The sequence below is a fragment of the Canis lupus genome, chromosome 13 (genome assembly GCF_048164855.1).
Source record: "Canis lupus baileyi chromosome 13, mCanLup2.hap1, whole genome shotgun sequence".
Lineage (NCBI taxonomy): Eukaryota > Metazoa > Chordata > Mammalia > Carnivora > Canidae > Canis > Canis lupus.
In genome coordinates this window covers 21017909-21034918 of record NC_132850.1, presented here as the reverse complement: position 1 = coordinate 21034918, position 17010 = coordinate 21017909, and the positions used below count along the sequence as shown (strand labels likewise).

At 40.2% G+C, this 17010-nt stretch overlaps 1 protein-coding gene across 2 annotated transcripts in view; it reads right to left on the bottom strand.

Annotated features, from left to right (window-relative positions):
• The window catches only part of ZDHHC17 (zDHHC palmitoyltransferase 17), a 189731-nt gene that overhangs the window by 38755 nt on the left and 133966 nt on the right, over nt 1-17010 (bottom strand). Inside the window, exon 17 of one of the 2 annotated variants that reach the window (XR_012005674.1) lies at nt 7365-7458. Coding sequence is in view for 1 of the 2 variants with exons in the window: in XM_072772852.1 (XP_072628953.1) it covers nt 7455-7458 (4 nt within the window). In the remaining variant the exon portion in view is untranslated. Of the gene's footprint in view, nt 1-7363; nt 7459-17010 lie in introns of those variants that run through there. The other variant, XM_072772852.1, reaches the window with a different exon arrangement.

Here is a 17010-nt window from a genome sequence, read left to right as displayed (position 1 = left end):
TTTCTTTTTTTTTTTTTTTTTTTTTATATTTTCTATTTCTAAATCCCTATATCCCTATCTACATACCTAGATGTACAGATAGATCTCTACGTCTGTATGTAGATATATAGACATATAATTTATTTTAAGGAGTTGACTCCCCTAAATGTGGAGGCTTGACAATTCAAAATCTGTAGGGAAGTAAAACAGAAGGTATCTTTAAAAAATTCAATAATTTGGGGGCACCAGGGTGGCTCAGCAGTTGAGCATCTGCCTTTGGCTCAGGGCGTGATCCTGGGGTTCTGAGATCAAGTCCCCCATTGGGCTCCCTGTGTGAAGCCTGCTTCTCCCTCTGCCTGTGTCTCTGCCTCTCTCTCTCTGTCTCTCATAAATAAATAAATAAAATCTTTTTTAAAAAAAAAAAAAAGCTTAATAGTTAGACCAAGTGAATCAGGTCAAAGTGAATTAGGTGGGCGACGAACATAGGTATTTATAACCAATTTAACTCTATGAAGTTTGTTTTTCCAGGATTGTATACACTGAGAAAAATCAGCCTTTGCTCCATTATCACCTGACCTGACTCACATTTGGCTGATGACTAACAGCCACATGGAGACATAAAGGAGAAATAAAGAGAGGGACCTCGGGGTTATAATATTTAGTGGAGATGCTACGTGGCCTTGGATAGAGGCAACAGAAAGTTAACAGCAAAGGAATGAGGAGGAAGGAGCTCTCTGTCTGGTGGCATCCAGAGCTCATTTCACCACATAAACACCTCGAGCACATTAACGACTGGCATTACATGAAAGCACTAGTTTCATTACTTCAAATAATATGAGAAAAGGAAAAGTAAGTGACTTCTGGGAAGAAATCCAAAAAGTACATTTCATAAGAGGACTATTTGCTCAAATCGTAACCTTAGATATTCCAGAAAAGGAAAATTAATCAAAGACACATCCTTTTAAGACACTTTAAAAGATTTAAGCTGCCCAAATGTGGGTAATGTGGAAGGTTTTCCTCATTGAATGGCGGGTCAGTGTTCAACATAGCAGAGTCATTCTGGTGGAAATACAATTCGACGTTAGCAATAAATAGAATTCTCTTCGAACGTGTTATTGGCTGTCAGCACACACAGGGGAAATACCACTGGGCTAGGACACTTGCAACACGGTTTTGGTTCCAGGGGTGCGATGGATCTAGAGCAAGCTACTGAAGGAAGACAAAACGTTTGAACGCCTCTCCCACCCCCATTCCGAGCTAATCCTTCCACAAGATACCTTCACATTCATTATCTTAATAAATTGAGAATGAATAATAAAAAAAAACTCACAAGAGAGGTTTTTAATAAATAATAAAAAACAGAAATCCTTGGAAGGTAGTTATTAGTATTTCTACTTTACTGATGAGAGAATTTCAGGTAAGTGATTTCCCAAAGCCACACAGCTCATAATAAATCCAGGAGTAGAACCCAAGTCTAATTTCCAAGCTGGGTTGTACAAATTACATTATTTTTCATAACACACTCATCCATTCAGCCGTTCATTAGAACTACTATATTCCAAGAATTACATCAGGGGCTAACAATATAAGGATGGATTAGACATAAGCCCTTCCCCTATAACCCTTGCGCCTTAGGGAGCTCAGCATCTAATAAGGAAGAAGCATGAATAAATACAAACTGTGTGTCACTGCTTCCTACCCACATCTACAATCATAGCAACAAAGATCCTTGCAAAGAGATCTCCCAAGATCAGGTGTTTCTTCTCTTTTCTTTTTAGGAAGAGAGAGCGAGCGAGCAAGCAAGCATGAGACAGTGTGTGGGAACCTGATGTGGGGCTTGATCTCACAACCCTGAGATCATGACCTGAGCTGAAGTCAAGAGTCAGATGCTTAGCCGACTGAGACACCCAGGTGCCTCAGGATCAAATATTTCTAAGGCTCCCACAAATCTTGTGAACAAATCTCATTAGCTCCTGCAGATTTAAGGAATAGTGACCAATGGCTACTTTTCCCTCAAAATACCGATTTGGGGCTTTCTTAAAAACCCAGACCATCCTGGGCCCCACATTCCCACAAGGCAGCAATGGGCTGGAGCTGAGTAGTAGTTGCCCATATTGACAAGGTACTTGGTTCCAGTTTTCCAAAGACTTCTCTCTCTTGTTTTACTGATTTAACCCACTTTACTCATGTATGTTCTTGCCTGGTCATCAGTCACATTTTCCTGTCCTCCGCCCCCGCCCTTCTCAACTGGTTAGTGCCATATTAAACTCTGAAGCTCAGATTCCACGGACTCCCACAAGAGAATTCCTCAGCAGGAGAGTCTCAGAAAGAGTCTGTGGTCAAATGAAGAGAACATGCTCAGTTTTGGACCGTGCTCTCCAGGAGGAGTTAAAATACTGTTTTTGCAGAAAATTATCTTTCAGCTCACATGTCCTAGGATTCATATCTATATATTCATGGAGGTTGGGATTTTTACAACATAGGCAGGAGGAGCAGACCCTCAAAGTTAAAATTTGACCTTGAGAAGGAGGGCCACCCAGCTGCCCCTGGAGCCAGCGGTTGTACTTGGTGGAGCGCGGTCACTTAGATACAGAATGGGGAGCAAGCAGAGAAGCAAGTCTTTTTTTTGTCTGAATTCCCATTTCCCCCTGGGGCTTTCTCCTCAGCACAACAGACTCCCAGCCCCAGTGTCACAAAGTGTACAGAACACAGATCTGGAGGTGATGGACAAGGGCCGAACAATGATCACATGGTCCTCAGATTGCCCTGCTTTCTAACAACAGAGGCTTTCTTACGGGACAGCTTATTATTCTTGGCTTTTCTTCCCAAACGTTTTCTCCCAGAATGCTCCTCAGTCCCTTATCCTAACACATTTCCAGAAGATCTGCCTGCCCCAGATTATCAGAAAAAGTCCAGCCAACCAGCTCTCAGGTGGGAGGCCTTGCTACACAAGTAGCTATAGCGTGTGGTTAACATTAACACCAGTGTACACAGCAGGCAGCAGTGGAGAAGTCGAAGAAGAAGAGACATTTGACCAGCATCTTAAAGGACAGCTAGGGGTTTACCAGAGGAAGAGGGGAAGAGTCTTGTGGGGGGGTGGGGGGGTGGAGCAACATCATCTCATCCCCCCGCCCTTCCTGCTTTTCCTCCAAGAAGAGTAGGGACCATGGTGTTGCTGCACATAGTGAGGGAGCTGGGCAGGGAGGCCACCGTCGCAGGTGCCTGGAGCCCTCCCAGCCTCTGCCCTCCTCTGCCTCCCGTTCTCTTTCAAAACACTCTGGAGGGACACGGGGTGGCTCAGAGCGTGACCCTGGGGTCTTGGGATCGAGTCCCCATTGGGCTCCCTGCATGGAGCCTGCTTCTCCCTCTGCCTGTATCTCTGCCTCTCTCTGTGTGTCTCATGAATAAATAAGTAAATCTTAAAACAAAACACCCCAGAGATGTCACCGCCTCAAGGAGTGTGTCCTGACCCCACACATAGGATGAGCCACCCCTCCCTCCTTGGAAGGGTTTCTATGGCTCCCACCCATACATGGTCATACATGTCATAATCATTTACTTTACTTCTGTCTTCCCTGATCAACAATGAACCTTTTCAAGAAAAAATTTTTTTTTTTTATTTTTAATGACGTCTATGCTTGGTAATTGCTGGGTTTCAGTCAAGTCAGGATATTGTCAAGTGTTTTACATGCCAAGTTAAGAAGAGTTTGACTTTTTTCCTATAGGGGAAAGGAAAGGATTCTCTCTCTCTCTCTCTCCCCCCCATCCCTCCTTCCCCTCCTCTCCCTACACAGCCCCCACCCACCCAAATAGGATGATATATGTATTAAAACTCTGAATAAGGGGCGCCTGGGTGGCTCAGTGTTCGAGCGTCTGCCTTCGGCTCAGGGCGTGACCCTGGGGTCCTGGGATCGAGTCCTGCATCAGGCTCCCTGCATGGAGCCTGCTTCTCCCTCTGCCTGGGTCTCTGCCTCTCTTTCTCTGGGTCTTTCATGAATAAATAAATCTTAAAAATAAAACTCTGAATAAGAAAAAAAGAAATCACTCCAAAATGCCAATGCTTATTCATGGGGCTTTTATAGTCTTTAATAATTTATTTAACACTATCACTTATTAAGGGAAAAGGCTACTATGGGACTCTTTTCTGAAATCCTTTAGCAGCCCAGCCTTAATTTCTCTTGTGCGTAGCCCTGCCCAATCTCACTGTTAGTGCCTACCATCTTCTCTTGGAAAGTCCCGAGGTACCACTCCTTTTCCTCTTCCCAAGAAGGTACAGGAACCTCCCAGGTCTCCTTAAAGGCTCAGTGCACCCGCAGCTGCAGGGCCTGCCTTGGTCGGTCCTAGTACAGGGCACCTGCCAGAAGGCACGGAAAGCACAGAAGACACCTGTTCACAGGTGAACAATGCCCTTGTTCTGCGCTGCACCCTCTCACGGCCGTAGCCTTCCAAGAGCCTATAGAACCCTTATCAAAAAGGGGGCTACCAGCAGGAAGTGCAACAACAAAAATAATGGAATATTTTTTAAAATGGAGGTAAATATGTAAAGAGATCTTTAAAACATAACTTGCACTTAATGAGGAAGAGTCAGGGGTGCACTCTTGTTAACGGCCCAAATAAATCACCATCTTTGAGAGGAGTTCATGCAGCACTTTGGAAGAGGCACCAACATTTTGCAGCCTTTTAATGGGATGCAGAAAAAAAGAAATTAGGTAAATGGTGGAGATAATGGACCTTCATCTCCTTAGGGGTTCATCCACACCAAAACAAGTCTAGAATTTCCATTTGAGCCAGGCACGGATATATTTCATACTTATATTCATGTGTAGGGTTCCTACTTCCAGAAAGGCCTACAATAGAAAAGTGCATTTAAACAGGGCTTTTTCACTATGCCCAGACATTGCTTAATTTTGCCCTCTCCCCATGTACGTCTGTGGGTTGTCGGACTGCTTTTCATTTGATTTTTAAAAAATAACTACAAAGTAATTTGTGGGTCCTCTAATAAGTAAAATAAATCTCAGGTGCACGAGGAAAGCCTTAAAGTCTGCCTGTCACCCATTCCGGGCCCTAAGGTAACTTGTGCTAACAGCCTGATGCGTGTCAACACATACAGTTCCTGGGAGGGACAGTGCTGTGCCCACTTTGGAAGACAATGAAAATCTGAACTGCACAAACTCTTGGATTCAGCGATTCCACCTTTCCATTGGTCCCGCAGCTGTCCTTGGAACAGCAGGGTCTGTGTGGTTTTGTTTCTTGTAACAACAGTCTAGAAACAGCTTAAAGGTCTGACTAATTACGACGCATCCCAAGGACAGAATGTTCTACAGCTCTACAACACGACCAAATAGAGATGAAATAAAACACCAATGTCCAGAATAATGGACAGCTAGGGGTTTGCCAGAGGAACGGGGGAAGAGTCTTGTGGGGGAATGGAGCATCATCATCCATGTTCCTGTTTGGATGGTATGGCATGTTCCTGTTTGTAATTTGTTACATATATATCCCCCCCACCCCCACCCCGTGTACTTGATACACAGAAAATATTTCTGGGAAGACACATAAGTAAACTTACAGTGGCTGCCCCCAAAGGGAGAGTGTGAGGTACCAGTGACTTACAAGAGGCAGGCTTGCTTCATTACATACCTTTTGGTAGCATTTGGCCTTTTTACAGTATGGATTTAGGCATTTTTTCAATAAAAGAAAAGAAAAAATGTGCCGATCTGATGGATGAAAATTATACTCCATTTTTTGGCTTTGACTTTCTCTGACAAAAAGGGAAGTTGGCCACTTTCTTACTATGTATCCTGGTCATTTGCATTCCTTCTTCTATGAAATGCCTATTTATATCCTTTGCCCATTTAAAGAAAATTAACTTCTTTATTTAGTAGCTCTTTGAATATAGGATATATTAACCACTTATTGTATATTTTACAAATATTTTTTCCTGGCCCATAATTTTCTTTTTATATTGTCCATAATGACTTTGGCCCTTCAGAATTTATGTATATAATATGTGTATACATAAATATATATCTTTTACATACACACCTATGTGGATATGAATAATTCTTTTTCTTATAGTTTCCGCTCTTGATTAAGAAGGCCTCCTTCAACCAGAAGTTATAAAATGTTGTTTTGCCATTTATAACTTTAATCCATCTAGAATTTTTTTTTATTATAGGACTCAAACACTTTTTTCCAAGTGGATAGCTAGTGCCATTTTTTAAGAGTACTTTTCCCCCTTAATAGATAGGAACGCCAACTATCCTATATTAGTCCGCATATGCTAGCTAGCCTTACTCTATTCTCTCAGGTTCATTCTCTGCCCAACCCCTCATCCCAGGCAGCTACTGGCCAGGGTCTGCATCACCCAGGCCCCTTGCTTCCTGATTGTATATTCTCTTTGGCCAATGGGAGACACTGGCAAGAGATCAGAGATCAGAAGGAGAGAGGTCGGAATATTTTTTCTCTGATCCTTGCTGGTGTGGTGCCTCAAACTCCCTGTGGACCCCCTAACCCTACCTATACCTGGGTAAATAGTCATCTAAATCCTGTTTCTAGTCTCTTTTGAGTCTATCTTCTCTTTTTAGACAGTGCTTTTCTTGCTCCTGTTTTATGCAATTTGATTATGGCAGTTTGAATGTATTTTAATGCACACCTGGATTTACTGTTTGGTATATTCTTCTATTCTTCAACTCTTTTGATATTTGCTTAGAAACTTTAACATGTTTGTTCTTCTACATGAAATAAGTAAAATAATCCGGTCAATTCAAAAAATTTAACTTATGATAAATTTACACGAAATTTGGATATCCATTGGGTAGAGATTTCCAATCATACCATGCAGATATTCCCATGATTGGACCTGGTACTACTTGGAATTTTCAAACGCCGATTACAAATCTTAATATGCACAAAATAGATCAAACTAATTATTACCCTTTCAAAATTTGTTTTTACTGTTTAATTCCCTCTCACTAATGGTATTCACACTGCTGCATATACTCAAAACCTAATGTCATTTTCACTTCTTGTTCACTCCCCACGTTTAAACGGTTTCCAAGTTCTGCTCATGCTAACTTCAAAATACCAAATTCTTTCCTCCTCCATTTCAAAACTACAGATTCAAGTTCAATCTATTTTTCACACGGCCTCCAGAATTAAAGTTTTAAAGTGCAGATGTGAAAATATCCTTCTTTGCTGAAAACCTTCAGTGATTCCAATGTAATAAAATCAAACATCTCTCTTTTTCTTGCCCCAATCTACCTTTCTGGTCATTTTTCTTCCATTTGCCACCCCCTCCCCAAAATACACACCATGTGCACAGCACACACACACACACACACACACACACACACACAATGGTCAAACCATACAGGATTACTTACAGTTTCCCAGATATCCTATTTCTCTTCTGTCTTTGAAAATGCAGTAGTCCTGCACTGTTCGATGTGGAGGTCACTAGCCACAATTGGCTGTTAGCTATAAATATAAAATATACACTGGATTTTAAATACAAAAGGTAATGTCAAGTATCACAATGTTTTACTAAAAAATGATTACCTGTTGATCATACAGTATAGTATAGTGGAAACAATAATATAGTAGATATATTGGATTAAATAAAATATATTAAAATTTATTTTATCAAAAAATAAAAATAAAATTTATTTTATCAATTTCTTTTTACTTCTAAAATGTGGCCACTAGAAAATGTAAAATTTCCTATGTGGCTCGTATTATACTTCTATTGGCTAGCACTGCTATAGTGTATGTTTTTCTCCTGATAAGATCCCATACGTGCTTAAAATCCTACTTCGGATGTCACCTCCTCTGTGAAGCCTTCCTAGCTCCACCACTCCAAGTAAAATTAAGCATTTCCACCTACATCTCTGTAGCACTTTGTACATACCTCTATGAAGGCACTCCCTAACTATAACGTAATTCTTTATGTGTCTGTCTTTACCATTTTTTAAATATTTGTATCCTTTGTTTCCTTATTCTCTAAATAGGCTTAGTGCTCAATCACTGTGGTGGTTAACTGGGAGGGAAAACTAGCTCTAGCAAAAACTCGGATGAAAGACAATCACTAAAAATAATCACAAGATTTCCCCCCTAAGCTCTTGCATACAAGACAGGAAAGAAAAATGTCACTTTATATAACTAATAAGAGAAAACTTTTAGTTTGTCAGGAACCAAACTTTTTCCTAGCATGAACTCTGGGAGGGATTTATTGCATGAAACCTTATACAAAACCTTGAGCCACACAGTACGTCAGGTCTTTAATGAGGGGTCTACATATACTACAAAAAATATCCTTATATGGCCATTTCTTATATCAACCACACTACAAGCAGACAGCATGATATTATAGCTTGGGCAGAAGCAAGCATTTTGTAAACTAGAGTAAGATAGTCCAAGCTGAGCTCTCTAATAATCTCGCTTGCTACAGAGAAAGAATCCAGAAAATACACTCAATTTTTTAAATCTACTCTGACAATCTGCATCTTTTAGCTGGAATGTGAATTATAATTAAAATGATTGATATCACTGGATTTAAATTTCATACTATTTGTTTTCTATTCATCCTGTTTATTCTTTGTTCCTTAATTCTTTTCTTCTTTTGTTTGGATTGATCAAGTGTTCTTATGATCCCATTTGTTTTCCTCTTTTAGCTTTTTAGTTATGTATTATCTCTCTTTTCATGATTAACCTTTTAATAGATAAAATTTATAATGGTTTTAAAATACGTGTTGACAAAAAAAATTTAAGCATAAGAACATAGAAAAATTCAGAGAAAAAGAATTGAAGAAGATATAACATACATACTAACCAGAAGAAAGTTGGTGCAGCTATATTAATATCATATTAATGTGATTTTAAGGCAAAAATATGACATGACAAAGACAGTTTACCTCCAGATATAATAATCCTGAGTATATAGTTAGCTAACATGGCTAAAATATTGACACAAGTATAAGAAATTTACAAATCCATAATTATAATAGATGATTTTAACATCTCTTTCAGCAATTTATAGATAGAGCAAAGCGGTAGTAAGAATATTAAGGATTTAAAATAATGATGAAGCTTGAGCTAATGGAAATATGTATATGAATACTAAACACAATTTTCCAAACATCTAATATTTATAGATTCCAACTTTATACTAAGTCATAAGGTAAATCTCAGTATTTCAAAAAAAATGATACTCACTACATTATCTACTCACAAGTCACTAAAACTAGAACATATTAAGAAAAATATAACTTGCCAAAATACCTACATTTGAAAATTGTTAAATGTAATTATAGAGAGTCTGTGGATCAAGAATTAAATAAAAATGGAGGGCGCCTGGGTGGCTCAGTTAGTTAAGCATCTGCCTTCAGCTCAGGTCATCATCTCAGTGTCCAGGGATGGAGCCCCGCATCAGGCTCCTGTTCTGTGGGGAATCTGCTTCTCCCTCTCCCTCTCTCACTCCTCCTGCTTGTGGTCTCACTCTCTATCAAACAAAAATCTTTTTAAAAATTAAATCAAAATGGAAATAGGATAACACTTTAAAACAACATGAGATTATATATTAAAACCTATGGGATGAAGCTCAAGTAGGTTTCAACATAGAAGTGATTAAAAAAAAAAAAAAAACACAAAGAAAAAAGCCAAGAGACAAACAGAAAAGGAAATATGTGTTAGTTGTTGTTGTTGTGTTGTTTTTTAAGATTTATTTATTTATTTATTCATGATAGACACAGAGATTGAGAGAGAGGCAGAGACACAGGAGGAGGGAGAAGCAGGCTCCATGCCGGGAGCCTGATGTGGGACTCAATCCCGGGACCCCAGGATTGGGCCCTGGGCCAAAGGCAGGCGCTAAACCGCTGAGCCACCCAGGGATCCCCTATGTGTTAGTTTTAATTCTTTTTATCAAAAAGGATCAAAAACACAGCATAAACTTATATAAATATTGAATTTTTCAGCTAGGCATTTTTTCAGAGCTAGGCATGGCTTTAGGTATATGCTCATCAAGGGTTTTAATTATATATTATAGTGACCCAAATTTGACCCTATTTCTCTCTCATTTCCACTGTGTTAGTTTCATCATTATCAGCCTCTTTCCCCCCCCAGAACACCACATTTGAAGACAGTAGCTTCCTAACTATACTCCTTCCCAGTGGCTTAGTAGAGATATCATTGCATTTTATTAGCTCTGTTTGGCTCATGAGACCATCCCTAATCCAACAATATGGCCCGGGGAGTGTGATGCTCTGAATGGCTGAACCTGAATCCCCTAGCTTTGGTTAGAGTAGGCAACACCGCTGATAGCACATTAACCAAATTAAGAGGAGTTCGACATGACTGGTGAATGGGTGCTCTAGGCCAAAAGAGAACAGATGTGTACTCCACAGCAACTTCAGAAAAATGTTTAAATAGGACTTCAATCCGATGAGCTCACGAGGATGAGTTAATTGCCAAATGTCCCTCTACATAACAAAACAAATTTGATATGTTACGTGGCAAGATTTAGTACCATCCAATCGACCCAAATGCTACAGGCCATTTGTCGGAAGTGATTATCTGAGTTTGGGCAAATGCCAATTTGTTCTTTTTGACTCATATTAGCCAACAGATTCAACAACCAATTCCTAAATCTTGTTGCTCCTTTCAGGTAGGTCTTTAATAAACCAAATACTACAATGCTCTATGTAAAGTGAGCTCTGTGTTCATTTATAACAGGAATATTGAAGTGCTGACGACATTCTAGACCTTTCACTTACTGCTGGAGAAAGAAGAACAAGCCACAAAGACCCGGACCCCTGCCCTCATTGAACTGACAGTAGTGAACCTACGAGGAGAAAAAAGTTTCAACTGTTACACTGAATTCTTCCGGTGTGTGAGTTCTTTTACATTTCTTTTAAGCATTTTGCCCTGCAGATTTCACAGGTCATTAATCTGGTCAAGGGAGGAGAACATTTTGTTCTTGTGGGAACATTCTCTGGGCACTGGGAACAGGTCACTAGCATGGAGATGGGGCTCTTGATGCAAGAACCAGTGGAGCTAGAACAATTTGTCCAGCTTGTAGTCTAGATCCCCACACGCCCCCTCGCAACTGCAGTTTGGTGGACTTTTTAAGGTAGATGGTTTGGAGGAAGGGAGCAGAGTATAAGAAGAAAGGACCAGAAGCATAAAAAGAAACAGAAACTTAGGGAAGAATGAGTGGGGAGTGGGAGGAAGTAGGTGATACAGGTTGAGCTGTGCCTTCTGGGGTATGAACAAATATTGGTCTACTGCTGTCAACACTTGTTTATAGTTCTGGGAAAGATGCCCCCTCATAAGGATTCAGCAGCTTTACTTCAAACGATCTTCAAAACTTTGAACAAAAACACTATTGACTAAAGACCCAGAAAGCTAATTTTATGCCATCCTGACTTCATTACGGCAGAGAAAATAATTGGTTCCATATAAAATTGAATGATACATTCATGCCCTACCTCTTAGCTAAAGCAATTTGGTTTAGATTTCACTTACATACTTGGCTAACAAAATGATATTTTATTGCAAAACAAAGAAAAAGTCAAAATGCAAATTCAAATCAGTGGAAAATATGCATTTTCAAACAATGAGAATAATTATATATACAACGTCTTAAGCTGATCTTCAAAGAATATAGGCAGTGACGGACAGAGTATTTCTATCAGTGAACAAAAGGTCTCTTTTGAATAAAGACAATAGCATATGTAATTTACGTGTCGTGCTGAATAAAAATGTTTCAAAAAGCATTTTCAATCAAGAAATCAAAGAATGTCATACCGTTAGAAGTTTGACTATCTTACCAAAAAAAAAAAAAAAATTTAGAAAGGCCTGCTTAAAATTGTTTAAAAGCCAAGAGAAAGAATTGGGAAAACTGGTTGAGTTTGTGAGACCCAGTTGGGATCGCTTTCCACACGCAAAGCAAAGCAGATCGAGTCACTGTTTTGCAGAAAATGTGTTTCCCCCATAAACAGCAACGTCCATATGGTGCCCTCAATGGTCCTACTAGAGTTGGCCTAGCTTCTCTACCTGGTCGGCTAGGACCCTGCCCGTGACCACTGCCCTACATGATGGCCCCACGTTACCTGCAGGCCAGTCAGGCCCCTGTCACCTCAGAGGTTTTGCATTCGTCCTGCCTTTAATTAGAACCTCTTCTCTCAGGCTTCCCCATGGCTCCCTTCGTCCTTCAAGGGAGGCAATTCCTGACACATTCTTTAAAACTGCAAACCTTGGGGCACTTGGGTACCACAGTCACTTAAGCATCCAACTCTTCATTTTGGCTCAGGTCCTGATCTTAAGAGTCGGAGATCAAGCTCTGTATCCAGCTCATGCTCAATGTGGAATCTCTTTAGGATTCTATCTCTCTCATCTCTGCCCCTTCTGTTCATGCTCTTGTTCTCTCTCTCAAATTAATCTTTAAAAAAAAAATTGCAAAATTCCTCCCCCATTTTATTTTTCTCCATAACACTTCTCCCATGAGCACCACAAAGGCAGGAATTTTTGTGTTTTGTTTCCAGTTTTTCTGTGCCTGGCACGGAGTAAGCACTCAGTATTTGTTGAATGAGTGAATGTTTTAGTATCTGAACTGGGATTGCCAACATGGTTAGAGGTCTAGCTAATCACTGAGTAAAATTAGCCCCCCAAAGCACACCTCCCTAAGCGCTGTAGCAATGGTTAGAATCCAGGTTCTCTTGTCAGGAGAGCCTGAGATAAAGGCACACACGTAGGGAGTCTATTTGCAAAGTGGTGCCAGGCATCAGGACTGAAGGACAGAGGAGCAAAATAAAAATAAACAAGAATTAGCCAAAGGGTGAAGGACAAGAGTCAGTACACACGACTTGCTGATAAAGGGAGGACAAGACACTCAAAGCAGGTGGTGCTAGCAGATAAGCAAAGATAGGTGGTCATAAACCTTGTTGCGGCAGGTTTGAACTTAGTAGGTGGGGTTGATGTTAGGCAGTGTCACAAAGGCAGGCAGGGCAGTAGAGACAGTTCTAACTTTGTTTAATAATCTCTGATTTGGGGGAGGGAGAAATTGCTCATAAAGGCCTACTTGCCAAGGCTGGCTTCATGGGCATGCAACCTGCGCCTTTGCACAGCACCACACCTGGTTTACCATGTTCTGTTGGGCCGTCTTAAAATGTTTACTATTTTATTCTTGAATTTGTATTTCGGAGCAAAGTCTAATGGGCCTGTGGGGCCTGGGCATGAGCAGAGAAAGCAGGCAGCCATGCGTGCAAGCAGTTGTGGTGCACACACGCCTGGGCTCAGGTCCACGGGCACAGCTGCCAGCAGGCATGCACAGCAGTGCGGGGTGCAGGGCCTGAGGGGTGGCGGGGCTGGGAGCTGGGCCTAGATGGGCAATGCGGCAACAGCCACGGCCACAGGAGAGACAAGGGGCTTGAGTGGAAGGCGAGCTTGCTCATGTGTCCCCAGGGTGTGTCCCTACCATATCTGAACAAATATTAACTCTCCCTCTGGCAGCACTGATGCCATACTCAGGCAGCAAACTTGGTCAGTAAGTTATTACAAAATAGAAGTGTATACATGGACATGAAAATAAAGCATATTGGTGAATTATTAGAATTATTCAAAGAATTTGGAAACTGCCATATACTGTAAAGCAAATATCTACAGCCTTAAAAATGGAAATAACTTAAAAATGATCATGGTCCATGAAAAAGACCACTATTTTCATGTGAACCTTTGGCTGAACCCAATATTAACAAGGGAAACAATTTTTAAATTGTTTTGTTCTTATAATTGAAGATACACAATAGAATAAATGAATATTTAACAATATACAGACCTTAAGGTCTCTTTGTTTCTTGTCTGAACCCCTCCTCCTCACATCACAGGAAATTCCAGAGGAAAAATTAAAATGCCATTGTATAAATTTACATTTAAAACTAAATTCAGACCTACACAAAATGATTTGTATGAAGTATTTTTTTTAGAAAAATTATTCCAAGAATCCTCAGTTCTAGATGTACTGAAATTTATATCAGAAATTTATCCCAGTGTTGTTACATTCTATAAAATACTCTTAACAGCTCCAGTAACGGTGCCATCAGCATTCTGATTACAAATATCCTTCTCTTGATTTCAAATGTATATCAAAAATTACTTGCAATCTTTAATCTGCCAATGGTGACTAACATCACTTTTAAATCCATTGATGAAAAAGTATAACTTTTGGTGATTTAATAAATAAAATTTAGGATTGCAGAAAATTAAGCCACAAAATTATATGATCCATCGAGATGCCACATTAATAAAGTATAATTTTAGTTTATAAGATTAGGACACCAAAAATATTTTTTGTAATTTATAAAACTCCTTATGCATCACTATTACCCCTATTAAGTTTTATACATAAAATATTTTTAAAGAAAGTTTTACATTTTAGTACCTTTAATGACCCTTTTCTCTCCTTTTTGAAAAGGAGGACCCACATTTTCACTTGGCACTGGACACTACACATCATGTAGCCGGCCTCATTGTCATTTGAATCTGGACATTAATTTGAAACAAAAGGAGATCCTTTCACTTGGAAGAAAATGTAAAGTATGGCAGGTAAGAAGAAACCAGCATCCAGCAGTGGTCCTGGATCTCTCTCCAGCAGAAGATAACTAACTGATAAGAGAGGGGAAAATCTTTTAATACACATCTTGTGAAGTCAAACTCAAGATCACCTTGAGGAAAAAAGTAAACCAGGGGTCTCCTGGGTGGCTCAGTCAGTTGAGCCTCTGACTCTGGGTTTCCACTCCCGTCATGATCTCAGGGTTATGAGAAGCCCTGTGTTGGGCTCCCCCTTGGTGGGGAGTCTGCTTAAGATTCTTTCCCTCTGGGGACACCTGGGTGGCTAGGGGGTTGAGCGCCTGCCTTGGGCTCAGGATCTGGTCCTGGAATCCCAGGATCAAGTCACACATCGGGCTCCCCTCGAGGAACCTGCTTCTCTCTCTCTGCCTCTCTCTTGGTCTCTCTCATGAATTAACAAATAAAATCTTAAAAAAAAAAAAAAAAAAAAAGACTCTTTCCCTCTGCCTCCAGCCTGCACCCCCCCCCCACCCCACCATTCATGCAGGCACTCTAATAAATCTTTTTAAAAAACAAAATGAGTAGTTGAAATCAAGAATGCACCTGGAAAAGTTGGTCAGTCCCTCCCTATAAAAACCTTGTTATATTGGCAAGACTAGGGTTAAAGGCATAAAACAAACTTTAAAAAAATAAAAAAATGAAATGGCCCACCAGAGAGCTACAGTGAATACAAGCCAAGTGGCAAAATACATATTACATATAATGAGGATGTTGACAAAAGAGCAGCCACTATCTCCCATCAAAAAGGGGCTCCTATGATCTAGGATCCAAGGATTCTTTAATGTGGCCAAAGATAGTAAAGAACTGGTGGCTGGCACAGAGAGACAGGATACAAACTGTTATTTTCCTCAAATATTAAAATGCCAGCTGGTTGGCCACAGTCTTTGCTCCCTTGTTATGTCAACATGTAGAAAGGATGGTCAAAAAGCAAGCTGGGAGTTAGTTAGGGTTCTTGGTCTGCCCCTAATTATCTACACAACACGGCCAATTTAGCCTTTCTTTTTCCTACTGTGAAAACTGAAAGGATGGCACATAGTCTTCCCACTCGTATATAGAGACCACATATGTGAAAGTTCCTTGCAAAAATAAAAAGTAGTCAGAGCCTTAAATTATACATCCCAGCACTTTGAAGAGCTGTTTCATGTCAAACAAGAACAGTTTCCCATGATGTTAGGAAGACTAATTTCTGTGGAGTGTTCATCAGTCAAAAGTACTATATGGGGAAGTTTCCCCCAAAACCCATCTATCAAATGCTCAATAGCAAAAACACCAAGAATTCTGACTTGTCCCCCTCAAATCCCCCCTAAATGGATCATGGTCATGATAAACAGCTAACAGCATAGAAGGAGCTGACCTCTGGGAAACAGCAGGAGTGAATGAAATCTGGATTAGAGTCCAAAATAAATACTGAATGGTTTAAAAATAGCTGCACCATTTCGTAAACACTAAAACACAAACACCCAAAACTCTTGAAGTTTTTGGGTATACTGTGATAAACAAGATTAAAATATCCTGGATTTTAAAATCAGGCATGAGCTTTCCCCAAGTTCTAAGCCCTTAGCAAAGTGTCCTTCTAGAGAACCTATAGAATTAAAATGGAACTGTGGAAACTGTTTTTGGGTCACAGTTATATAACCTTGTATGTACTTCTATCCCTTCCAAGATTCAGTTTAATCATTTGTAAAATAGGGTAATAATTTTTATCCTGCCTGTCGAGTGGTGCTTTAAAAGGACCAAATGTGAAAAGGTCTTCAAAACTAGGAGTAGCTTTACAGTGAGAGATTTTCACAGTTCTATTTCAGTTTTCACTGTGGTCCTTGGTTCTTGAAGTTCTCTGAAAAGAGCCAGAGGTGGTGAGCCAGAGGGGATCTAAAGAATTCTTTATTTAAAGCCACGCTAAGTAAAAAAAGAATAGAACACTCTTGTTTGAAATGAAGCAAAAAGAGAGGGAGGAGGGTTTAGATTGAGATTTTATTCACTTCTCTGTGAAGGAAGTCTGCTGATGGTCCATCTCTACAGAATCAAAAACACGGGACGCCTGGGTGGCTCAGGGTTGAGCATCTATCTGCCTTTGGCCCAGGGCATGATCCTAGGGTCCTTGTCGAGACCCGCATCGGGCTCCCCACATGGAGCCTACTTCTCCCTCTGCCTGTGTCTCTGCCTCTCTCTGTGTCTCTCTCATGAATAAATAAATAAAATCTTAAAAAAAAAATCAAAAACAGGTGAGAGAGCTGAGGATAGTTTGGCCAACTTTCCCACCTGAGCCCCTCCATCTACAACGAATACGATCTACCAGTTTTTACCTCTACTCCTGTCTTCATTCTTTGATAAATGTTCTTAAAGTACTGTGCAAATGCAGCTTTAAGCCAGGGATTCCAGTAATTGCTGCCCTTTCTACAGAGAAATTAT